Genomic DNA, 27939 nt, shown 5'->3' with positions numbered 1-27939 from the left:
GCTAATTTGCTTCTAAAAAAATTGGAATTGGCCATGAAAAATCAAAATAGGTGCATCACTAATAAAAAAAAAATTAAATAAGGCATTATTTAAAAAAATCTAATAGTTTTTTTCGCCGTAAAAGCAAATGCAGTTTTAAAGAGCAGTGTACTAGTTTGTTTGTTTTTGTTTTTTGTTTTTTTAATTAATTAATTCGGCCTGCGCATGGTTATTTTTTTCCAATCCGGGCCTCAACCTAAAATGAGTTTGGCACCCCTGATTTAAACTGTTCTGACCAGCAGGGGTCACCAGCGTGGTGTTCCGAACGCTTCGAAATAGTGAATCATTGGTCAATTGATTCGAATCTTTGAAAAGCTTCGTTTCTCCCATCACTATAGTTTTCCACTAGAGCACGCTGTTGTCTAGATTCATGCCAGGTAATTCATAAAAAAAAATAAAAATCCAATTATTTTATTTTATTGTTATTTTTGACTGCAAAATTCAGTAATATTATGTTTGCGCACCTGTTCACAAATGTAAATAATTTAAAGAAGATTTTGCCCAACCAACAAGACGCTTCCTTGTGTCACGATCGCAAACTGAAAGACTATTTGTGATTGGCTAATGCTTCATCGAGTACTGCTCTGATTGGTGTGTATCATGTCAGTGTAATCATCAGTTTGTTACTGACGATAGCTGTCTGAAATGTTCCTGCGTTCGTTGCCAAACTCCAGTAAATGTTCTGTTCATCACTTTACCATCTTGTACATAATCATATGAGGTAAGATTAACCTCCTTCCTCTTTTAAAACGGCTTCATAGTTATGTCTTCTGTGTTGTTGCTCTATTGTTTTAAAGCTGTTAGCAATAGCAAGTCTGAGAGACTGACAGAAAATGAGCACTAATATTAGCACTCATATTGTCATTATTTGTATACTGCATTAACGAAACATGCATTTATACACAAATAATTGCAACAAATCAAATACTACCCCTGACCAACCGACTGACCCCTGCAGTTTGTGTTTTTTGGGGTTCGCATATGGCTAGTTAGCTTCGGTTGCTATTTCTACCATTAGTCATGAAATACAGATCATGTTTGTTTTCTTGTTTTATTAAGCATAGTGTTGAATGTCAAATTATGTGTGATCTGAATCAGTCAGATACGGATTCCAGACTGAACCTATGCATGCCATGTATAGGAGTATTAAAACGTTGTTGTTTTGAGTCTCATGTTATTGTCAGTTGTGTGCTTACTTTTATCAAATGTTATCAGCCTTTTATTCTAGTGCCTTCATCTGTTTTAACGAATGTAAGTGTTTACAGTAAATACAGTGTTCATGATTGTAGAACATGAGCATAACTGTTGTAATGCTCATATTGATTTGTAGTGAGGCACGTGATCATGTTTTGAAACTTCATAATTGTCTGTTGTTTTCTTTTTATTATTTACTGAATTACTGCTGAGCAAAATTATTTTTTTTAGAAATAAAAAAAGAAAGAAATCTGTAAAAACATTCAGCAGGGAGTTAGGTTGAGTTGTTGGCAAATGGACATTGCCATGCACTTTTTCAACATTTGTAGTCTTTATTGACAAGATTTTTAAGAATTCACTGTAGATTGTCCATTTAAATTGATTTTGTGAATCCCCCCACACATTTAAATAACTGTTAACAAAATAGTATTGATTTTGTTTACAATGTTGGGCAACATGCAACCATTTTAAAATTAAATTATGCAGTGTGGTCAGTTTGCATCGTTACTGCACAGTTTGTGTCTGAAATGGAGTCCATGGGACTGTAGTCGCTTGATAATTGAGCTAGGTAGATTTGAGTTTCATCTGCTTTTAACATTAATGCCATTATTTGACCTAGTGGGAGATTGATCAGAAGAGGTCCAAGGATAGATCCCTGGAGCACTCCACAAGTCACTGAGGTCCACTCATAATAATAGCTGCCTATTTAATGCCATTAAATTCAGATGGTATCAGGCCACATTCAGGTCCTGAATTTTAGCATGGGACTGCGAGTATTGCACATAATTTTAAGCTTTCTTGCGAGTTTGGTGCTTATAATGCAGGAAGTTCCCCCAAAATACATTCATTACAGCGATGTGGGTTGAATTAGTAAATTAATACACAGATGAACAGATCAAAGCAATAATTTCTGTTAGACTGTAATTTCACAAAAGAGTGAGAGTGAATCAGCACTACCTGCACTGTAATCGAGCTCAAGCTGCAGTACAACACTTTCACTTGCGTTTAGAATCATTGATGCGGTTAACAGGAACCAGAGCATGCAGTAAAATGTGTCTAATGCTAGAGGGATACCTGCTATGAAGGATGATTTTTCCAATTAAAAATTAGAAACATTTACTTACTTGATAACATTTAAAGTCTAGCAAATAAAACAGCCTTGAATAAAGTGCAGTTGCCTATAAGAGCTGAAAGTCAAAATTCTGTATCATGCTTTAAAATTGCACAGGCAGCATACACCACACACTGACAGAAGAAGATGGTATAGCTTTTATTTGATAGGTAATTACCCAGTTTTACAACATACATTGTTTGTAAGTATAGAAAATGTTAATACTAGTAGGGATGCTCCGATCAATATTTTTGCAGTTGATACCAACTACCAATCCCGATCCAGGGCTCGACATTAATGCTTATCCACTTTTTGAACGGGCAAGCGAAAAAGAATTTTACTTGCCCAACCGGACAAGTAGCCTGATTAAAACCTCAGTCACAAAAAAATAACTAGGGAAGCATCGAAATGCAAGAATGATTCAGGTTTCATTACATTCGCTGCCTGTCTCTTTGTGAGAGACTTTAGGAGAAATCAAAACAAATGAGCGTGACAGCACACATAAAGAAACTCACAGAAGAAACACACTGAGGTAAAAATACTGTTTCGTTTTTTTTTTTTTTTTTTATAACAAATGATATAGTTACCTAACATAACTCAACTAAGGGAACTGTTTTGCTGAATATTATCATGATTGCTAATGTTACATTGATTTTTATAGTTCAATAAAGAAGTAGTTAGTATTAAGTTAACTAATATTAACATTTTTATTCAGACAAGTGAATGACTGATTGAGCACATGACAAGGCTTAAAGTGCCCCTATTATGGATTTTTGAAAATGACCTTTCATGTAGTGTGTAACATAGCTCTAAGTGAATGAAAACATCCTGCAAAGTTTTAAATCTGATAGTGCACCGTATATAACAGGGCTCCAGACTGCGCCTAAAACGGTCGCATTTGCGACTAAAAATATTAATTTGCAAGTGATATTTTTGCTGAGGTCGCCATTGGCAACCATACAAATTTACACGTTATGACTGTAAAATTTGCATGTTATTTGCGTGTTCCGTGACCAGTAGCCTATCACATCATTTGCTGTGTTGACGTAATTAAACGAGATGCTGCATGTGAATGTTTCACTGAGTTATAGCTGCGAAATATGAACAGGTAGGGAAAAATTTCACACACCAAACAGACGCCAAAGAACTAGAGGTGATGAAAGCCGACTGTGCTCTTGCCTCACATCGCCTGCGTCGGTGCAAAACAGCTGCATTTGAACACACCGTTCTGCTCCTGCGTAAAGGAGACAACTGCCTATTTCTTCATATAAATTTGTCTATATTCGTCATTCAAAAGGGGAAACTGGCTCTACAGACTGCAGATACACACACAATGCATCACGTGTTTACCGTTTCGAATATCAATCATGCTGATCACTTTCATTATTCCACTCCGCTCATGCTCATCAGATAAATTTAAGGTCATTAAAAGTCTTCAGTGCCTTAAACAGTATAACAAGAGTATAAACGATCATTTTAAGGCGTCTTATATTTTGTGGATGGAAAAACGAATCGCGATACTCCCTAATGTGATTATTATAAATGTGAGCACTGCATGTTTTAAAGTCAAAAGATGGCGCTGTTGCGCGTTCTTCAGAGCAGCCCGCATTCAGTGATTAGCGCACATTTGTCAACGATTGCTTATGAACTAATGCTGATCAATTATCACAAAGTTTACCTTATATTATTTATATTATATTGTGTTGTAAACGGTTGTAGCTATGTAATTTTTTTTAATGAATGAGTAGCAAAAGTAAAGCACAGACATTTCAAAATAAGAGTCCCACTGTATTTCAAAGTAATCAAAGTCAAGCAGTATGTATATCAATTGCCCGTTTGTTATTTGGTTACACAAATTAAATTTAATATATTTATATATTTTTTCCATATATTTATATTTATTTTCATTTGATTCAAAGTAAACTATTGTAGCTTCAGGAAGTAAGGGCTAAGAACATTGTTTGACACACATTATTCAAGATTTTACTAGCATCGGAGTTATTATTGTCAACTAAAACCATTAAAAACATTTTTTATTGTTTGAAATAAATGTTAATACTAAAATAAAATTCTATACAAACTAAACAGACATGTTTAAAAACAACAAAAAATAAAACTAAAAACAAAAATTAAAACTTAAAAAATGAAAGCAGAAAATACAAAAATCTAATCGGATTCAAAATATTAACAAAAACTATATTATTAAGTGAAAATAGTGACATTCATTTCCCAGAAAAGTCACAAGATGAAAAAGCTGAAACTGTAAAGGGGAGATATATAAACACAACAGGATGACTAAAAGTAAGTGATTTAAAATTTTATGTTCATTGTTGTGTGGCTCTTAAAAAAATTATTTGGCGCCTGTTTTTCCCCCCTTAATGAATTTTTTTGTCTGGAGCCCTGTATAAAGTTATTGTCTCTCAAAGTACGGCCGGTTTCACACCGCAAGCATCAGCGGCGCGTGAGCATGAACTGCAGCTGCAGAGACGCGCGAGTATTCACACTGGAAGCGTTTGTGTAGCGTCACAGCAGCGGCTACAAGCTGCATATAAAGTGAGCATTTCTTTACAAAGACAACTATAAATTAGTATTTACAAGTTGGTCATTTATAAAATTGATAGTCTTAAAAGTTCGTTACCATGGGGAGGTGTACAACATTCGCATATAAACGTAAAATAAATAAAAATAAATAAATAAACGCCTTGTGTTATCCATTGCTGGACACGAATGAGGTAAGCTTTGTGCTTTACATCATCTGCCGAGTGCACGTTTACAACACAGCAAACTCGGCGAAAAAAGCCGGCAAACTCGGGTTTGATTTGGGTATGCAAGAGCCTATACAGCTGTCTGTATTATAACTAAAATGTTTATGTATCGTATTTTCTGGCCAGTTTACTTTTCTTTTTTTTTTTTTTATAATACACCATACTTTAACCCAAACTGAATAATTAAAAACAAGTTTAAATGAGTAAATCTTCTATAAATATTTTTTAATATTATTTTTTTTCCTGACATACTCCAATTCTTGTTAAAACACACTAGATATGCTTATTCTGTGCATTTTGAGCACTTTTTGTGTGAAATCATATTTATTTTGTCCATCAAAGATGTTCTTTCAGTTTAATTGAGCGTTAGCAGTGCAGCAAAAATAGACCAAGTGCCGAAACGATCGCGGCACTGCTGCTTCTGCTCTGCTCCTGCTACGTGCTGCCGCGCAGCCTCTGCGTGCAGTGTGAATGCTCTCATCTGTTAACATGGGCGCCGAAAAAAAAACATGCTGCTTACTCTCTGCTGACGCGTGCGGTGTGAAACCGGCCTAAGACTCGACTCTGATTAAACGAGTCATTTGTAAAACGAATCCCAAGCTGTTTCGTTGTGACGTCACAATGAAACATTAGCATATTGCACTTATTGCACGTGCAGATGCCATGGAAAATAGTACAATCTTTTGTTGTGTTCCCTTCATTTTACTGATGACTACTTCTCAAACCTCGGGGAGTTTAACGCAGGATTTATAAAACTCTTGGTCTTAAAATATGGATCAATGCCCAGTTTATTTGGACCAGCTTGCTCCTCTGAATCTCAACCTGTAGCCTAAGTATGATTAATAATTGATGTTTATATTTTCTAGCGATCGTTTAAAATTTGTAGTTTTGTATGTTATGTTGTATAATGTACACCCTTAGTCTGTATGTCTCCTGCTAACCTGCTAATAGCAGAACTACAGAAACTCATGTTTCTGTAGTTCTGCTATTCAGATGTGGGTCCAATATTGTCTAAAAATGTGTCGATTAATGCAGCTTGTCTGTCACTTGGAGTAATGATCAAGGATGGAGCACAACTTTTGTTTATGAAGTGTAATGCATTATCAGCTATTCACGTTTGTGCTCAGCTAACGTGGGAGTTTACAACATAGCTGTGGGCTCGGTTCGCTTACATAACTGTAAAACAAACTGTTTTTTCCTCAGCGTTTTTATTATTACAGTAGTGTGGAGCTCTATCTGTATTGTAATAGCGCGGACTAGCATCTTAACATCCTAACTAGTTGAAGTATTCTCTCTGTAAACAGTAAACACTCATTGTAATGTCTAACAATGTCACCATTTTTTACTTTGTTAATAGTTATGACGAAAAAGTCTGTGTACACATCTGGCCTAAATGTGTATCTTATGTTAGAGGTTTTCAGCTTCGCTTGGCATTCTGATCCAGTTCCCACAGGTGCACCTACATAAAGTATAACAGTGACGCTGCTATCACGTCTTATAAATAATAACGCAAACAAAGGTGACACTTACCATAGAGAAACGTCCTACTCCAGTTGGGATTGCAAATCAGTTTCTTGTTGATCGACTACTTCAGACGTTTCATCGTCGGGCTCGAATTGATACGGTAAAATCGATGCTATCTTTTCTGTCCATACATTGTATACAATGTCTTGCGAATTGATAGCTGTCATTCAGTTATAGCAATGGGCATGCGGTGCTCGCAGTAGACCAATCACAAAGGATTGGGCCATCTGACCAATCAGAGCAGTGTAAGCTCACGGAAAGGAGGGGTTTAGAGAGACTGATTCTTTGAACTGCTTCAAACAATTAGTTTACGAGGTGAAATTCATTGAGGTGAAATTAAATGTATATTAAGAGTAAACGAAAGTGTTTTTTTGACCTTGCATGCATGTAAACCTGTTGTATGAGACTCCCAAAACAATATTAGGAACCTTTAAAAAGGCATAATAGGGGCACTTTAATGTTGAGCCCTGCAATCATTCAAGCTCTAAGTGATAAGCTCTCTGTTGACTGTCACTGTTAACCTCTTACACCCATTTTTAATGATTTCACATCTAAGTGGCATAGATTTTGATCATGTTCTTATGTTACAACACTGCTGAGAAAACCACTGAAAAAGCTATGCAATTTATTGATTTATTTTATTATTTATGCTTGACATGATGACTATTAGAGAGTGGGCTGGGCAATATGGCCAAAAAAAAAAAATTATCACAATAAAAATTTTCATATCAGTCGATATCGATAATTATCACAATAAATGTCAAATCTATTTTTTTTTTTTAAGTTTAAAGGCAGATTTTTGCTCCTAAGTGAAAGTTCTAGAAATTAGAGCGTTAATTGTGGCTTTAAACTACCCTTTATTGTCAGAACATGACAAACACTTGAGGTTTTTGAATTATTTGCACTTCTTCATCTTTGCGTCATTATTAGTTATTCTATGGCACACGGTAAATCAAGACCATTAGTTGAACTTTCAAATGACGTTGGAAAACACTGTGTCATGATTGCAACGCGATTGGATCCATGGAAGTCCTATAGCTTTAGCTAAGCAGCATGTCATGTTACTCCATGAGGATTTTCTCAAGATCTACGCATCAAGTTATTTTGTGTGTAGGCTCGTTTGAATCGGGACAACCTGCTCTAAATAAAGATGTGTTTACTAATGTTTCACAAAGTTACAAAGCAGAACGTGGCGCAAAAGCCTCATATGTATACTGTTTACATGGGCACCAGTTTTACGCCAATAAATTGCAATTGGTTCGTGAGAATGGCCAAATTTTGTGACTCCCGATCGATTCATAGAATGTGATTATTGACCGATACCAATCTGTGGCTGATAGTTTGGAGAATCTCTAAATAATAATGATAATAATAATACATTTAAGACATGTTCAATATTTTTGGACAATATCTGTGTTTGTTGCAAACAAATAACATTCCCATTTTTGTTTCATCTGTTTAAAGTAAATAAATCATTCTGCTTGAATCATTTGAGGCCTGGTGTTGGGCAAGCTAAAAGTTCTTTGGTGAAATAATTTTATATGGAAAGGCATGCCCCATTTCCAGTGATTGGATATTTGGGAGGCATGGCTCAATTTAATGTCAACCGGAAAACACGCTCCATGAAATCCCTGTAAGGATCACAGGAGTGTGGTTCCCCTTCAGCCCAGTTTGTTATGGCCTGAAGGAGCAGATCACATGGCAGATTTCACATTCTTGAGGGTTTCAGCAGACAGTCATCCAGACAATCTTCCTATGATGCCCAGAATGAGGGGTGGTGGCCTGACTCTTGAATATTATCAGGCTTTTGGACTTGACCTCTCAGAGCAGCCATGTGATTCTTTAATCTTCGCCTGGACACCCTGAGCCTCTTCATCTGCATGGCTTTTCTCTTCCTTATCCGTCATTTGAAGGGTTTGAAGATGAAATTATTAATGGTGTCGCAAACTCTCTTTAACCATCATAATTATGTGAGTAAAACTTTAGCAGAATCGTTCAAACTTTAGCTGTTTTTACATGTTTTCTGGTTGAAACTTGAAGCTGAGAGTTCTAGACTGAAGGTGTTCCTAGTAAAACAAAAACTTCATGGCCTTGAAGTTTTTTCCAACTAATTGTAACGTGAATATCATCTTTCGTGGTTGAATAATAAGGTGGAACACGATGCACTGGTTGTTTTTTTTTTTGTTTTTTTGTTTTTTATCATACTGTACAAATTGCTGTAAATCAATGGCGTTTGAGTGTAAATGCAATACAAAAATACTACAATGAGTCAACAACAATTAAAATAATTACATTAATGCAAAAGAATTGGTAAGCAAATTGTGTGTAGTTGTCATGAAAATAATGTCACAATGCAAAAAATCGCAATGGCCTTAAAAACATTCATTTTCTTGAGTGCAGTTTCTTAAATTGTTCTGTTAATTTTGGGTTACGATATGTCTTTGACATGTCCTTAAGATGTTTTGTGAGATTCAACCAATGAGGTCTACAATCTTACAGGTCAGAATTCACACACACATTTTAAGGAAGCGAGCAGAATAGACTGTGTATTTATTTCCCACTCTGAACATGGTGGGGATTTCCTGCAGTGAGATACTGAACCAAGACTGGCTCAAAAATACAACTGTGGGTGGAAATGTCTAGATGAAATCAAGATATATTTTCCTCAGTTACATGAATTTCTTCTTCATCAGTCAGTCAGAGGAAAGTTTCTTGTTAATTGCTTTGCCTCCTCATAGTCTGCCTCTGTTTACTTGGATACGGTCATGTTTACTGTACGTTGGAGTGTCTTGAAGTTAATTTCATTTTCAGGATTCCTTAATGAGTTCAGCTGAATTTTTCAACTGATTGGACAAAGAGTGAAAGAAGAAGAAAGGCTTTTTTGTCTGTCTGTGTGAGTGGTGAGTGAATGCGAGTGGCGTTTGTGTAAAGTGGTGCTTGTATCTGAAAAAAAACTCACCAACACAATGGTGTGGGCATTGATATACAGTTGTTAAGGCATTCAGAGAGTTTTCGAGGCATTGCTATGCAGTTACTAAGGTGGTTGCAAGGTGAGTAGCCCATGTAGACATAGTAGCCCATGTCAAAAGTAATGACCTCAAGTCTCTGATATAGCTCAGGCCCTCTTCAGAAATGTAATCACTTAGTGCAGCTTGTTGAGAACTTTTCTATCGGGAGTATCATTCATGTCACTTTGTGGGATGGGTTACACATCAAGGTTTAAAGGCCTGTTCACATCAACACAAATGTTTGTGATTTTTTTTTTTTTTTTTTTTTTTTTTTTTTTTTTTTTTCTGTTCAGACCAATGCATAAAAAAAAAAAAATTAAAATAAAAACAGCAGAAGGGCTAAATTAACATGCACATTTACTTTTTTGACAATAGGTGGTGAATATTAAAGCAGAAATACAGCGGTTACCCTGGTTAATATATGCAGCACTGCACAGTTTTCTGTTTCTAAGCCAATTGTGACAGAAGGATGTAAATCAAACAGTATTTACATGTTTTCAAACACCTGTTCAGATATTTGTATTCACTATGGTGTTAATTAAATAACACCAAATACAAGAGTACAGTGACAAGAGAAATGGTTCTGGATTCTTCCTCTGCTATTCACTATAGTCTGTTTGTGAGCACCACCAAGTCACCGTTTTATGTAACGGCAGCAGCTCTGGGCATGTGACTAAATGCGAGAATCATATTGGTTGGCCAGTTTTCTTCTCAGTGAGATGGAAATGAGATAAGGACATTTCTCCGTTAAATAAAATAAAATGTCTTGCATTGACGGCATGCAAATGTTTGTGCTGGTCTGAACAGACACATTAACTACCACTCATTCAAATTAAACATTTATTGCACCGAATTTTCACACCGAAGAAGTACAATAACTATAACGGTAAAGATATTGTTTTTAAAATCATTTTAAATGTAAAAGCATAGCAGACTCCACACCACAACTATAACGATAACGGCACAGAGGAACGATATCGCTGGAATCACTTTAATAATAATTTTTCCAGCTGATGAACGATAAAAAAAAACATTGACAGCCAATAAGAATCCATCCTGCCTTAAAGCACTCAATCATTTAAAGCTGGAGTCGACAAAAACTGCAGCTCGTTATAATGAACAGGACGTTATCATGTGTTAATGTGGACGCTAATATAGTTATTGTTGATCTTTATAGGTATAATTCTTGGTGTGAACAGGCTTTCAATGCTTAGGAATGGGGGTTTGTTCAAATCACTAATCTTAAGTATGAGTGATAGTCATGCTTGTATTGGCAAAATGCCACTATAAATTATAATGAAATAAATACAGCTTTGTAAAGTTCAAAATACAATCAGGAGAGAAAATGTAAGCTGAGCAAAAGTAGTTATTAATACTAATCCTGTTTAGTTCAACCCCCACGTCCTTTGACATTTCTAAAATTCCTTTTCTCTGTATGTTCCCACTTTTCGTGTCATTCTTTCTCTTTATCTGTTTCTTTTTGCCTCCTCCTGCCTCTCTCCTAGGAAGTGGAGTTTGGGACACATATGGCTGTGTATGATGAGAATATCCTAAAGAACCCTTTTTACCTGGCCCTGGAAAAACACCGACCGGACCTGTGCAGCAGGGTGGCAGAACTTCATGGCATTGTGAGTCACCCACTTCCACATTTCTCAGGATTGTATGTGTTTTATCAGTAATGCTGTTTAAGTTCTTACTCATTTAAACAGCCTTGAAACAGAGCAAAAGTGAATGTTGTTTGCGTGTTGATGACTGAAACGATGAACGGATTTATTTGTGGAACAGAATTAGTCATGTATTCGTTCATGTGACTGTGGTCAGTTCACATGCGGCCAGAAAGAGGTTCTGTGTGTATGAACTGATTCTTTTATGTTGGGAGATGTTAGAAGTTCTGCTAATCAGATGATAATGACAGTGCTCTATGCTGTATTGAGGTCATTCAACAATGCTTAAATGAATACTCCTAAAATGATTGAGTGAGCTGTGTTTCAAATGCTGATAAAATGCTGATAAATGTGAACATGTTATGCACATTCTATATTATCACATTGTTCTATTGTTCTGGGTATCAGCTCATCTGTGATTTCATTTGGGCTGTAGCCTTATGTGTGTGACCAGATCGCAGCTGTGCTGATATTTAGACCAACAACATAATTACTAGTGTGATATTGCTTTTATACCACTGTTCAATAATCAAGAAGTTGATATTTAGAATTTTAACACAAGTTAAAGTTAGCCTACTTTCTCTATTTTTGCTCCGCCAATGGAAAAGTATATGCACAACTTTTATGAATTTTGGAACCTAATATTTTATGGGTAGAATAAAACGTGACTATATTGAGCTTATGTTTACTTAAGCTTGTATTATTTATATAATTTAACCAAAACCCATAAAAAAAAAAAATTAAAAAAATAACTTTGGCTTAATGGAACTGGGTATGCAAAAAAGTGAACTCATTTCTGGGTTTTAGGACTCATTCCTGTAACACTCTGTGATAGTATTTCCAAACAAATCCAAAACATGATCAACCATAGTGTAAAGTGACAAACCGAGTGACAGTGAAACGTCCCAGTCAGGCCTCCAGACTAACATTTGAGAGCAGTAGCACTGGTGCCACTAAGTTCTACAAATGGGGGGATTTTAATCATAAAGTTAATTTAATAATAAAAAAAAGCTATTGTTTTGCATTAAGTACACTTACTAATAATATTACGTTTGTTTTTTGGGAATTTGACAGTAAAGCACTTGAGCTTGAATTGAGAAGCAGATAAAATGAACTTTTATTAACAAAAGTAGCATGCAAAAACCTAATTTTTATAGGGAAAATGTAAATATTCTACTCTTATTAAATGTACTATTGTTCTTCTATAGCAGGGCTATTCAACTGGCGGCCTTTTGGCCAAATCCGACCCGCTTATCATCTTCATCCGGCCCGAGGGCACCCCAACCTTCCTCCTCCTCTTTTCCTGGCGGCTAAATTTGGTTAGATATGTGGCGATACACACTGTTCGTACCATGCACGCTCCTCCTACTGACCTGAGAAACGTTTTCTGTGCAAATATTTCAGCGGTTATTATGTGTGTCCCGTATTTCTGTCAACTGAACCAGCGATACCAATCATTTGTGATTTAATCATTCTTTTGGCTCGATTCTTTCTTTTCCGTGAATTGACCAAACGCACTTGCATAATGATCTGAAACGATTTGGATTTGTTCGGACCGCTCTGTCTCTGAATCATCTGAAGTGGTTTCTCGGTCAGTAACAACAAATACAGAACAAAGAGGAGCTGCATTTATTCCCGGTCCTGGGGATTCCATTATTAAACAGCGTTGCGACATCCAGTGAGAAGCGTTTCAATTCGACACACACCTCTCGGTTACGAACCACAAATCACTCGATGAGTAAACTAGTTTTAAATCGGATAAAACAGCCTCAACATTCCCAACAAGACTGATGAGGAAAACAGGAGAAACACTGTGCCATGAATGAAGATAGAAGACTTTTAAATCCCAAAATACCATATACCATGTCATGTATGGTTTTACCTGTGGTTACCAAGTCTCACTGTCAAAATATTTTCATTTAAGCCTATAATAACTATAAATAAAATTTAAAGCTGCAAGCAGCGATGAAAGGGCCCTCGCACCTGGACTCACCGCCACCCGCTGGCCTGAGAAAAACAGTGAAAAGTAGGCAACATGCGTTTAGGCGAGTAAATACAGGAGAATTATGGCAAAATCATTTAAAAGTGCCACACTTCCTGCTGCCAACAGGTGGTGCTTTGACCTTATCTGAATATTGCAATGTAGATGTCATCAGGCCAGGGCTATTATCAAAAATGTGAAGTTTGGAGCAGATCGGACATTGTATGCCTGAGTTACAACAACTTCCTGTTTTGTGGCATTAATCACATACTTTAGCACTTAGCCAGGTGTTGCAAGATTTAACCTCATCTTAAAAAAAAAAAAAAGCCCTATCCTTTCATTACCTATCCTTTCACTTCCTTTAATCCCTCTCTATTGTAGCTTATGATACTCTGAGCAATGTCTGAAACTTGTATTGTGAGCACTTCTTGTGTCTATTTGCCTCTTCATGATGATTCGCTTGTTGTATTGCTCACTTGTAAGTCGCTTTGGATAAAAGTGTCTGCCAAGTGAATAAATTTAAGTGTAAATGTTAACGTGTTTCTAGTATGTTTGGTACTTTGTGGCATATTGAAATGTGTTTCTGGGAGTGAATTACCGTGTAAAGCATGCCGTTTCCTGTTCCCAGCAGGTGGCGCTATCACTAACTGAATATTGGCATATAGATGTCTTTAGGCCAGGACTCTTATCACACATGTGAAGTTTGGGGCAGATCGGACATTGTTTGACTGAGTTACAACAGCTTCCTCTTTCATGGCGAAACATCAGACTTTGTCAGGCCGCCACAGACATGCCCTTCAGCGAAAACTCAAGATCTTCGCAATTTAACATCACTAAGGCCTTAAGATTAGACTGACAACATATGGTGTTTATCTAAAACATGTCATTTCCTGTTGCCTGCAGGTGGCGCTATGACTGTAACTGAATATTGCCATGTAGGTATCTTCAGGCCAGGACTCTAATAAAACGTGAAGTTTGGGGCAGATCCAACATTGTATACCTGAGTTACAACAACCTCCTGTTTCATGGCGAAACATCGAATTTTGTCAGGCCACCTCGGAGACGCCCTTCAGCGAAAACTCTAGATCTTCGCAATTTAACGTCGCAAAGGCCTTTAGATTAGACTGACTGAATATGATGTTGATCTGATAAAAGCTCTAGGAGGAGTTTGTTAAAGTACAACATCTGGAAATGGCAAAAAGTGCACAAATTTTGCAGACAAAATTCAAAATATCTCACTTCCTGTTGGTTTTCAGATTTTGCACCAGTAGACTTTTTTTTGTAGGGATTGGGCTGCTACATCTGTGTACCGAATTTCATACTTGTACGTGAAACGTGGTGTGAGGGGCATTTCGTTGAAACTTTGTAGGTGGCGCTATCGAGCCATTTTGCCATGCCTAATTCTGAGACCCATAATAGACGTAAATTTTCACCACTTCTGAGGCGTGTGCAAAGTTTCATGAGTTTTCGAGCATGTTTAGGCCCTCAAAAATGCAGTGGAATAATAATAAATGGAGCAATTCCAATAGGGTCCTCACACCATCGGTGCTCAGGCCCTAATAATTATTACCAATAAGTCCCCGGCCCACCTCAACTTTTTGATTTGGCAATCTGTCCCTCGAATGAAACTACTTGAATAGCCCTGTTTTATAGCATCATACTGAACTGACCGACAGCTTCAGTGATTATAAAAAGAGTGCTTTTTACTTGCTTTCTGTGTAATTCAGTCGCAATTTGACAAAGTTTTTGTTTTTCATGAGACTTTGTGACTTCCTACTTATTCCATATATTAGGGAGTGAAAATGGCTAATAAGTCAATAAGCGCTCCTCTGCCGCCATCTACTGGTTATAGTGGTAATTTCATGTATTTTTGTTTTTCTTAAATAAAAGTGTTCATTTGCCACAAAGTGTTAGTTTTCCTACATCTTTAAACTTTCAATTTTACAAATCATCACATTAAAAATAACATTAAAATTTGATAATATTTACTTTAGTTTCGATTGCCGCTTAATGTTTCTCATATGGCAGCTCTTATCATTTGGGCAAAGTGGTGGCGGCACAAGTGCAACCTCTCACAAATATATAGGCGGGAAAAAAGGTCGCAAAATGTGACCATTTGGTCACAGTCTGTAGCCCTGCCAGTGCTGTTGGACTGAATAGCACTCTTGGAACACTGCTCGACCAATCAAAACCCAGGATCAGAACTAGCTGCTGTATAATACTGTCCAATTGAAGTTTCTGTGTTGCCTGACAGCCATAAACCGCTTTCAGTTAGACTAATGAACTATATTACTCAGCGGGAGAATTGTTGATTTGATTATAGACCTTAGTCAGGGTGTATTTTTTTGTGAATGAAAACGAGGCTGAAGGATAGGCATACAGTCTTTACAATGACATGTACTGTATAAAGATCCTTTTCAAAACAGAGTAGTAAAAACACTATAATCCACATGGTTAATTGCTTTATTATTTTGACATTATTTTCTCACCCTCATGTTTTTCTTAATCCATATGACTTTCTTTCTTTTATAAACTCAAAAGAAGCATATAGTGACAATATATCAAGCTCAAAGAGGACAAAACACACCATAAAAGTAGTCCATATGACTTGTGTGCTGTTTTCCACGCCCCCTGAAGCCATAGTAAAGCTTATTGTGAGTTTGTTTGTACTTGATCAATTCAATATATACAACCCTCTTTAATTTAGATCCTGGTACCGTGTTGTGGAAGTTTACCAACGGGCTCTTTTACAGCAGCTCAGTTTGACGAATACGTGCTTCAGCCTGCTGAACAGGGTTACAAGACGCTAGATGGAAAGGTATGCAAAATCCCACATGTATTCTCGCAGAAGGATGCTGACTGTAACTGATTGACTGCAGCTGTTTTGTGTCACGTGTCTTCTAGGAAGTGTCTATAGACAATAACCAGGTCCGTCTGGGGGAAGGGTTTCCCAATCCCACCTCTGTCCCCATCCTGTTTGAGGAGACTTTCTACAATGACAAAGAGCAGGCCTACAGCATACTATGCATCACAAGACCCTTCAATTCTGACCACAGCCCTGGTAATTTGTTTGTAATAGGTTCAAGCTAAAGGTGCAGTAATATTAGCAAAACTCCAGTGAACTTTAGCAGAAAAAGCTGGTCTGATGTCAATAGTGTAAAAATACATGATGCACTTACCCCGAGGTCACTTCCAAATCATGCAGATTTATATTGATAATGCAGAGAATTTGCATTAAAAGTTTCACAAACTTAAATTCGATGTTAAATCTGTGGAATATTTTGGCAAAATTCCATATGGTGTGAATTTCTATTGAGATCACTAAATTGAATTTCACCAATGTGACCACACTTCAACATAACTGATTCGGACAAAGATTGTAGATTAACATTTAGAGATTTAGTGATTTATTGCTTGACACCTTGTCTGAACATACCTGGTTAGGACGAAGCTAAACCGTTACAGATGTCAGTGTTGTATTCATGTAAATGGATTGTTTGCTGGACTGATTCATTTCATTTGATCAACTGTTCAAAATGTATAAATTTGGTGATTTTCTTTTTTTTTCGCAGAGGAGTTGAGTTCTGTTTCTGCTCTGTACTGTCTGAAGAATATTGAGGAAGTAAGGGAATTCTTGGGCCGCCATGCTGAAAAACTGGACAAGTTTGTGGCAACCTTCTGTCAGTCCTTCAAAGAACAAGAGAGGAAGGGCCTACGACATCACATAGTGAGTCTGTCGGGTAAAACAAGAACTTATTGATGCAGTTCAGTCAGTCTGCTATTTTATTCCAATATTTTCCGTAAATATTTTGTTTATACGTAGAGTTACTCTTCAACTAAATTTAATGGTATGCAAAAATATGTAGTACTGCGTAAGTCATTACTTAGTGCTTATTTACTGTATGTCAAAACTAGGTTAAGTTGTGACTTACGCACAGCTGGTGTAACCAGCCCCTGGTCTAAAGTAACAATATCATATTTAACCACAATCCCTTTTAGATATTGTTTATTTATTTTTTTTATTTTTTCTCCCAATCCTTTAGGACTCTGTAAATACCCTTTACACAAAATGTCTTCAGTGGCTGTTGAGGGACTCTCGTCTGGTAAGCTGTTTAAGAACGGATCTTTCTAATACAGACTTTCTTGTGATGCTGATTGGGTAAAATGTCTTCATTTCAGAGGCTTTTGGCGAGACAGGAGATACAGATGACTCTACTCAAACAAGCAGTGGAGGTCAGTTAAAAACCGATCATTCTGTTGTTCTCTGCCTTTTAAACTTAACCTTGAGTTAAGAATTAATTTGTCATTTCTTTCCTCCATTTTCAGATGTACATCCATCATGGCATCCATGATCTACTCTTTAGTTATGTGGGGACTCTTGAAGCAAGTCGGGTACTGATTAACCATACCATTAATTACCTCACCTTCACCTTAATGTGTTTGTTTGTTATTTTGTTTGTTTATTGTTGCAGTCAGAATGGGATCAGTTCTTAAATAACAAATTACATGAATTAAATCTGGATGTTGGGACAAAACATATATTACCTTTTAATAATCACTGGAATCAAGTTGTTTATACAAGATGCCAGATAGGACACTTAAGACTAACACACAAATTATTACTATCAGGAGAAAACTATCAGAAAATAATGGCATGGCTTTAAAAAAAAGAAAAAATAAAGTTTTTTTTGTTTGTTTTTTAAGTTAGAAACTTTAACAGTTTTAAAAGTTGGTCATTGCTGTAGCTGCATTTTATTTTCTGTTATTAGGGCCCGAGCACCGGTGGTGTGAGGACCCTATTGTAATTGCTCAGTCAATTATTCTTCTTCTCCAAAATGATTTTTGAGGGCCTAAACGTGCTCGAAAACTCATGAAACTTTGCACATGCGTCAGAAGTGGTGAAAATTTACGTCTGATATGGGTTTCAGAATTAGGTGTGCCGAAATGGCTCGATAGCGCCACCTACAAAATTTTAATTAAGCACTACATTTCACGTACAAGTATGAAGTTCGGTAGACAGATGTAACAGCCCAATACCTACAAGAAAGCCCTGGGTGCAAAATCTGTAAACCCAACAGGAAGTGAGATATTTTGAGTTTTCTCTGCAAAATTTTTGCAGTTTTTGCCATTTCCAGATGTTGTACTTTAACTAACTCCTCCTAGAGCTTTAATCAGATCAACATCATATTTGGTTAGTCGAATCTAAAGGACTTTGCGACGTTAAATTGCGAAGATCTTGAGTTTTTGCTGAAGGGCGTCTCCGTGGCGGCCTGACAAAGTCTGATGTTTCGCCATGAAACAGGACGTTGTTGTAGGCACAGTGTCCGATCTGCCCCAAACTTCACATGTTTTATTACAGTCCTGACCTGAAGACATCTACATGCCAATATTCAGTTAGTCATAGCGCCACCTGCGGGCAACAGGAAATGGCATGCTTTACACTGTAATTCACTCCCTGAAACACATTTCCGTATGCCACAAAGTACCAGACATACTAGAAACATGTTAAATCATGCAACACTTGGCTAAGTGCTAATGTATGCGAATAACGGCATGAAACAGGAAGTTGTAGTAACTCAGGCATACAATGTCTGATCTGCTCCAAACTTCAGGTTCGATAATCGTCCTGGCCTGAAGACGTCTACATTGCAATATTCAGTTACAGTCAAAGCGTCACTTGTTGCCAGCAGGAAGTGGGGCACTTTGAAATGACTTTGCCATAATTCTCCTTTATTTATGTATTTACTAGCTTACATGCATGTCGCCCACTGTTCACTGTTTTATATGTTTATATTTGTCTTGACAGGATGCAGCTTTCAACAAAACAACACGATCCTTACAGGATCTACAACAGAAAGAACTTGGTGTGAAGTCAGAATTCAGGTGAATTATTATCTCTGTATGTATGTCTTTTTATTTAGTGTTTGCTTAGCCAAATTACTGTAGTTTAATATTTTGAGTGTTCAGACAGCTAAAATATCTTGTAGATTCAATTTAAGGACCTGAGGCATTTTTTTAGAGACTAGAATATCATAGAGACATGCTAAATTGTGAAAAATAAATTACTGTTAAAAATGAAAAATGTCACTTCTCTCTCTTGTAGTATAAATATTCCTCGGGCTAAGAGGGAATTGAGTCAGCTGAACATCTGCACATCTCCCTTGCAGAAACTGCTCTGCATAAGGAAAGTTATTTTAACCATCATGCAGTCAACCAGACGCCGAGATACAGGTGTTGTGACCACATCCGTTATTTTCTATCAAAACATTCTGTATTTACTTAATGGTATTACCATGGTACTTTCAATTTTGCAACTATTTAGGAGTACCATGGAAATACCATGGTAAATTAATCTTGTAATTATTCAGTACGATGATGAACTTTGCCCATCGTGGTGTTTGTGTGTGTGTGAAGGTTTGTCTAAATTTCCTCCTGCAAACAGAGCTCCTTCTGCATGGCTCTTGTAACCGGATTATCCAGCTTGCGCTTATTCTTACAACAGTTAGTCCTCTGTTTCAACTTAGTTTTCATGCAGCAGAGCCCTGGCAGAGCAGCAACACTTCCAGTATGTGTAAACTAGAGGAATGCTCTCCTAATGTCTGTTTGTCAAACAGCTTGTTTAGTAATTTTCCCAATTTTGCCATAACAGGGCACTGAAGGCAGACAGAAAAACAGGCACAGGCGATTCTTTCCATTTTTTATACATGTGTTCAATGCTGCTTTTGTTCAGGAAAGATTTTATTTAGAACTTTTTGGTCAAGTATTATGCCGTGTTATTTTTATATTATTGAGATACTGATAACAATATATATCGTGATATAGTTCTTTTTGTAATTTTATCTTAGTTGTTAATAGCAAGAACATAGATGCAAGTAACAAAAAACAGGACAAATACAATAAAACAGACACAAATGAAATAAACAATGCTTTAAGTTTTTCAGGTACAGGTCTATTTAACAGTAGCATTCAAGCAAGAAATAATACAGAAGTTGAATAAAGTAATCAAAATATAAAAATGAAGCACTACATAGTATTCAGTGTATGAATTAAATATACATTGATTATTATAGCAGGGTAGCCGCGGGTCCTTAAAAAGTCTTAAATATATTTTTCCTAATAAAAGGCCTTAAAAAGTCTTAAATTCAGATTCGATAGGTCTTAAATATTTTTTGTCGCATTACCGCAAAAATGTCTATAGTCTGACAGACCAAATGACTGATCATTGGACAGAGGATTTTATTTCTTGCGGTAGTTATTGCGTTGCGTCATCAGAGAGAATTGAGGTAGCAGGTAGCCGTAATGGGTAAGTGCAAATTTAATGATAAATGGCTCGAGAAAGATGAATTCCCGTGGTGGTTGAGGCCGGTGCCGGGAAATGTCTACGAGGCAAACTGCGCCGTTTGTAGAAAATGTTTGAAACTGGGTACAATGGGCATCAAAGCGGTACACACACGCAGAGCGTCTAAATGCATCTTTTGCGGTAATGCAACGAAAATTGTTGAAAGATGTTTTATATGTTTTATATGGGTTATGTTTTCTAATACGTCATCGACGGAATGGTCCAGGGAGCGCTGCACGAAAGCGCGCCACGCGGCGCCATCTGCAGGACAAAGCTCAGCAAGATGTAGGAATATTTGATCAGAGCTGTGCACGGATAACCATTTTTAAATAAATCTGCTGTAGCAGAGCTACTGCAAGTGATTTTCGGTGCTGGAAATCCATAGATCCTTTGCTGAAACAAACTACCGCGTCGTCATGGAGAGCGCAGCTCATGGTTGCTTAGTAATGACAGACGCCACCGGAGCACAAGCTTTGGAAAGGAGAAAGCGGTGCCGACGCGTAAAAACTATGCACAAAGACTATAGAATAACACAAGACTTGTCACTCGTATTGTTTTGAATGGGAGAAAGTGTAACGCCCAATATGGCGGAATAAGTCCCGCTTTCAAAATAAGAGCCAATCGCAGACTGGTAAAGTCATCGCGTCACTGCAGCGGCCGTTAGAAGCACCGGTTTCTATAGAAACAGTCAGACGCGCGCCTCCGATACGAGGCACAAGAGACGCGCATTTAGGTCTGCACATGCGCATTAGCTTGATATAGCTTAAAAAATACAGGTTTTTTTGTCATGATTCGAGCGTTTGGAAAAAAAAAATTGAGACAGTTGTTGTCAGGTTTCATTGGTGATTTCAAATATGAAATTTAATCGAAAGCTTGGCAAACAGCTTTGGAGAATTTGATGTTTCCCCATTCAAAGAGATAGGAGTTGCACTTGCATGCCCGAGAGGCGTTTCAAAGATGGCCGCCGAGTGAAATGACTTGTCTTAAAGGGACTTTGGTATGCATCAGAAGGTTTGTGATGACCTGATTGTCTGTGTCTCTTTTAGCGGTGAGCATTGAGGCCATGTGTGCTGATGATCTTCTGTTAGTCATTCTCTATCTGCTAATCAAAACAGAAATTCCGAACTGGTGAGTGTTATATTCTCTGCATCATAGTCTCAGGGAAAGTGACTGTATTGTTAATTGAATGTTTTTAGCAACCTATTGATTGCATTTATTATATGTGCAGAATGTTGATATTCTGACTTGTTCTTCAGGATGGCAAATCTGAGTTATATAAAAAACTTCCGCTTCCGTAACTCCAGTAAGGATGATCTGAGTTACTGTCTTACCTCGTTTGAGGCTGCTGTGGAGTACATCAGCCAGGGGAACCTCACACAGATCACTCTGGTAAGAGCCTCAGTGCTTACATAATGCTTGTGAAAATCAAGTTTTGGTTCAGTTTATAATAGTGACGATGACCTAACATCTGATGGGCTGCTGAGATCAAAGTTCTCCTCATAATTCAGTAACAAGGGGTTTAAGGAACAACCCACCCAAAAATTCAGAAAGCTTACACTGCTCTATTCCATATAATGTAAGTGGGGTGGGCGATAAACCAGTAGAAATTTGTGAACCTATAGAGATTTGGGATTATCGTCTTTATTACAGTTACATTCATGTAATGATTTAGTGCTGAGCCCTCACAAAGGTTTATTATTTACATTAGGGGTTGAACGACTTCAGATTTTTTAAAGTTGACATTTATGTGATTAATGAACAAATAAGGGGCCGTTCACACAGACTGCATTTTTCCATTCCAATGTGCTCCTTTCCCATTGTTTTTCTATGTAAATACGCGCTAGATGGACATGTATATGACCATTGCATTCGCGTCTTGCATCTTTTGCGACGTCTCACGCATGATACAGCGTTCTAAATATGCGTCGCTCAAATTCAAATCAGTTCAACTTTTAAAAAACGCATCTTGAGACCTTGCATTTTTTCCCCTATTCCACTGCCTGTGTTTTGCGATTTTGAAAGTAAAAATCGTTCTTTGTGAATGACCTCGAGACTGGAACGCGGGTTGCCTTGTGCGCAACTATGGCACATGACACAGCGCTGCCCACAAGCCTATTGCTCCTACATAAGTTTATTTTATCAGTTCTTTTGTCTTTATGTCATTATATTTCTCACAGATTTATGCTCGTTCTAAATCAGATACAGATAAAGTAGCACAGTAAGATTACATGTATATGAATGCATTAGTGAGAGAGCAATTGCGTGTGAATTAATTCTACCTGGCAGCCTCTCACTAGTAATAGTGAAGCTGTGTGTTTTAGTTACTAAGAAACTGCTGTTACTGTCTGTGTGCGTGCGTTATGTAGCCGCGCAGTTTAGAATGGTGACTAACTTAGGCTACCTGTCAATAAGCTGTTTAAAACGTGCATTCACCCGATGAATATTAAGAATCCAGATGATATAATCAAACATCTTGTGGAGCTCTCTCATAGTATGCATTTATTTGTCATTAACCCTCTGGGGTCTGAGGATTTTTGGGGCCTTGGAGAAGTTTTAACATGCCCTGACATTTGTGCTTTTTTGAGTTGCTTATAAACATATTAATGGAAAAAGTGTCATTACACTGTATTCAGCACAAACAAGGCTACCATAATATGTGAGCAACATGTATGTACATGTTTGTATTTTTGAGAGAATAACGTTTATGTGTGGTTATTGAAAAAACAGAAAACTTAAGTCACTGAAATACGTCCACCAAACAAATACAAAATATGTGTTTGCAAGACTTCTAGGTATTGGAGGTTGTAGACTAGAATTTTGCTTCAAAATGATGTAAATATTATCCTGCCTACTCGTTCATATAAAACAATATATTGATTTAAATTTTGTTTTTAATATTGATTTTAAATTTTGACACTTTTTGTCAAGAAAGACCGTATGCGGGAGGCGTGAATCTTCATGAATAATGCTGTGATTCAGACCTGAGAAGATAAAAACATGCATAATGACCTGCATAATGACCTGCATAATGAGCCCTTTCAGTCAGGTGGGCTATGTGAGAGGACACTAAAAAAATCAAAGTACAAAGTAGCTTTTTTTTGGTATTTTATTCAGAATATAGTTAACAATATAAATGAGACACATTTTGAATAAATGAGGACACATTTTGATATAGAGTTTTACCTGAAAATAAATCCTGTTCAAAGATATATGTGAACATCACTTACTTGGCATTCGAATGTGTCTGGTGTTTCTGCACTGGAGATAAAAAAAAAACCTTTCCTGCTTTCAGTCAGTATTCTCACCATTATATTCATTCAGAATGTCCAGTGTGGGCTAATATCTGGTCACTATGATTCTCAGATCTGTGAGATAAAAGAAAAAAAAAAAACCCTCAGTGAGCAACAGGATCATATCACGTTAATATAATGTCCACTCTTAAAAGAAAACATGATTGTATAGGCATAAATTTAAAATGACAGTACCAGTCAAAAGATTGGACACATTACTATTTATAATGTTTTTGAAAGAAGTCTCATAATCATCAAGCCTGCATTTATTTGATCAAAAATACAGAAAAAAAAAACACAATACTGTGAAATATTATTACAATTTAAAATAATGTTTTTCTATTTTAATATACTTTAAAAAAAATAATGTATTTCTGTGATGCAAAGCGCCTAAACATTCATATTACCTCTATGGTATTTTATTTTATATATATATATATATAGAGCCTAAATGTTTATGTATAACATAATACATTGCTAACACATTTTATTTCAGTATTTATTACGTATTTCAGTCGATTTTACTCATCTCAGTATAGCAATATAGTTTGGGAATAGGCAGTTTACTAATGTAAGTTGTGTGCAGTAAACGGAACTGCACGTCGATCTGCCCCAATAATTCACACTGAGACAAACAAAACTTGCAGGATTCATATTTAAACAGTTTTTTTGCTATTTAATATTCACAGACACTATATCGCGATTAGAATAAAGAACTTAAGAATAAAAAAACAACTTACCTTTCACAATCATCGGCTCGATAGTTGATCCTCGAAATGAAAGTGAAACCAGCTCTTCCTCTGAGGTAAGTCCTTTTAGAATTATTCCTCACCGCATCTCAAAACGATGAAAAGTATGAAACTGACTAAACTTGATGCGTTTTTCCAAGCTGTTGATGCGTTCACTATGCTGCATTGATCGCCTCAGAATTTGCGTCTGAATAGCACAAGCGGTCCGTGGGTGTGGCCGCATTAGCGGATAATGAGCTGAGCCGCCGACATCTGACATGTCTCTCTTTTCATACAGATTACATAAACAGAGAATATTTGTTTTAGATTTGACTTACATGATTTAAAACCTGACATTTCAACATTTTTTTTAGACATATGTCTCATTTTTGTGTCATTAGTATTCACTACGTTACAATTAATTTTCTGAGGGAGCATCAGATTGGACTTCATTCAAAGAGAGACTGCGGCTCGCGCATCATGTTAGTTTTCTTTATTTTGCAAAAAGCTCAACATTTTGTTTTTACTCTTAGTGTACACAAATAAAAGAGGACATTTCACAGATTAGAATGGTGTATAACTCTTAATTGATATGTCCAAAATTGAGGATGTTTAGTCTCTTTCACACTGGTAAGAAAAAAAACCGAGGTGGTATCGCCGGCAATACCGCCGACTCCAGGGGGTTAACTGTCATTGATGGAGTGTAAATGTGGACTTCACAGATTTCTTATCCTGTTGCACCCTCTATAGGCCATGACCAGCGACTAGTCGACATCATACTTAAAGCATCATGGCAGAGCATTAAAGTTGACTAGTCCATTAGTCGGTACAACCCCTAATTTACATACACTTTGGTCTTGTGAAACAAGCGATTTTAAACTGTTCGGTTTAGTACGGTACTCTCATGCTGTCTGAGAGGTATTTTCTGGGTGCACGCACACAAACCTTTTCTGTAGAATTTCTTATTTCTCATAAATATACCGACCTGAAAATATTGATTTATCCAATTTAATTGATTCTTATTTCGATGAAAAGATATTGATTTTTAAATCCCAGCATTTGTAGAGTGCATGCCACAAAGTCTTAGCTTCTGTCAATTTTATAACAAAATTCAAACAAATATCAGTTTGGCACTCTTTAATGTGGGGTGAACCGATCAACCGCAGCACGGAGAGACATAAATTCAAGCAAAAATAACTTTAAAGCGATATGTTGTTATCGTGAAATAAAATTACTCATATTGTGGTAGAAATTTTGGTCATATCGCCCAGCTCTACATGCAAGGGTCAAGCTCCAAAAATAGTGTTGTGCAAAGAACTTTTTAAGTTATTATTCATTTAAATAACAAGATTAACTTTAATTAATTTAACATTTTATATGAGCAATTGTTTTGAATATTTGGAAGTCCTGTGATCAACCACTGCAGGGCTTGAACCTAAAACATTTTAGGCACCAGGACCAATATTTCACCAGTAGTCACCCCATGTAACCTTAAACAAGGGTACTTGATCCTAGAGTCTGATTGTTGGTGAATGTGTGCTGTGGTCCACAGGGGTCAGGAGATAGACTGTCCTTCAGACAGAAGGTGGACCTGCTGTCCCCAGAATGCTACGCCTATAGATCAACTGTTTGAGGTGAGCACCACTATTTTATGCCGTGTCTTTGGCTGTTTTTCTAACAGTATCAACTTTACTCCCCCCTTCATGTTAAGTAATATTACATTTAGTTCTCATAGTAATAGCTTTCACGAAAAGCCAAAAACTGTTTCTCATAATTGACCTGCACACCTAAAGCAGATGGTGTCAGATAGTGGCATAAGACTGGCAGCCTTATTTTTGGCTGGATCGAGAACAGGAAGTAAAACCTTACACTAGTTTAGATGCAAAACAAGACAAGTGTCTCAAATTGGTTCTTGATGGAATAAATATATGATTTATGAGAACATTAGCAGTGATGCATTGATACTAAGTGTGTGTGTGTGTGTGTGTGTGTGTGTTTGTGTATGTGTATGGACAGCACATTGTGAGCGGAAATGAGGCAGAAGTTCAGCGTTTGCTGAGTGAAAGCGAGAGTGAGGAGGATGGGAGGAAGTTATGTCACCCACTCTGTTCCTGTGATGCCTGTGACCTCCACATCTCAGGGTCAGTACTGAGCAAACATATTTATCATCCACAGAATAAATGCATTTTGAAGTGATCTGAAATTTTGCATGAATGCCTTTTAAACATTACCTGATCTGTGTAGTATGTAGTTTCTGCGACACTAGTGGCATCTAGCATAATTACAAAAAATAGAGCATATTTTGTAAACACCCCTTCCGTGTGCTTCTCCCAACTCAAAGATCACAAACACAGCTCTTACTTGTGCAGGTCTTAACAGGTAAAAGAAGGTTCATTTCAATTAAAGGAACACTCCACTTTTTTTGAAAATAGGCTCATTTTCCAACCCCCCCTAGAGTTAAACAGTTGAGTTTTACCGTTTTCGAATCCATTCAGCCGATCTCCGGGTCTGGCGGTACCACTTTTAGCATAGCTTAGCATAGTTCATTGAATCTGATTAGACCGTTAGCATCTCGCTCAAAAATGACCAAAGAGTTTTGATATTTTTTCTATTTAAAACTTGACTCTTCTGTAGTTGCATCGTGTACTAAGACCGACGGAAAATGAAAAGCTGCGATTTCTAGGCTGATATGGCTAGGAACTATACTGTCATTCCGGCGTAATAATCAAGGAACTTTGCTGCCGTACCATGGCTGCAGCAGGCGCAATGATATTAAGGCAGCGTCTCTCACAAATGTCTCCATGGTTACAAGGCACGCTCCCTGTGCAAGCAGGGTCACAGGCAGTACCTGCAATCTATTCTGAGCAATGCTGTTTCTTTGTCATTCACACCCATCAGTTTCTGTCAATATGGGCCATTTGGTTTAACACCTTTACAGACACAGAAAGAGTTGATTGCATCTGAGGCACAGTCACAATGTAAATGCATCTGACCTAAAGTTGACTGAAAATACACATAATCTTCAGATCTGGCTATGTGTGACTATAGTTTGAATTAATCCCTTTTCTTTGTATGACACATTGACATTACAGTACAGAATGGCTCTTTTGGCATACTTTTTTTTTTTTTTTAAAGTGAAGTGACGTACAGCCAAGTATGGTGTCCCATACTCACCCATCCAAGTGCACACACCATGAACACACACCAAGAGCAGTGGGCAGCCGTTTTTGCTGTGACGTCCGACGGGTGATTGGGGGTTGCTCAAGGGCACCTCAGTTGTGGGTAATGAGAGTGGA

General features: G+C 37.1%; 1 protein-coding gene across 1 annotated transcript; it reads left to right on the top strand.

The window, feature by feature from the left end:
* The first annotated feature begins 642 nt into the window (after nt 1-642).
* Nucleotides 643-27939, top strand: LOC127506773 (ankyrin repeat domain-containing protein 27-like). The gene is made up of 15 exons (XM_051883601.1): nt 643-760; nt 11147-11269; nt 15994-16104; nt 16191-16347; nt 16859-17013; nt 17330-17389; nt 17466-17519; nt 17613-17678; nt 19093-19169; nt 19390-19517; nt 21672-21753; nt 21882-22014; nt 26196-26277; nt 26660-26784; nt 27779-27939. Exons 2-13 carry the CDS (start codon nt 11168-11170, stop codon nt 26274-26276), a joined length of 1206 nt encoding a protein of 401 aa, XP_051739561.1. The 5' UTR covers nt 643-760; nt 11147-11167; the 3' UTR covers nt 26277; nt 26660-26784; nt 27779-27939.

Source organism: Ctenopharyngodon idella, chromosome 24 (assembly GCF_019924925.1).
Source record: "Ctenopharyngodon idella isolate HZGC_01 chromosome 24, HZGC01, whole genome shotgun sequence".
Lineage (NCBI taxonomy): Eukaryota > Metazoa > Chordata > Actinopteri > Cypriniformes > Xenocyprididae > Ctenopharyngodon > Ctenopharyngodon idella.
This window is presented reverse-complemented; position numbering and strand designations above follow the sequence as displayed.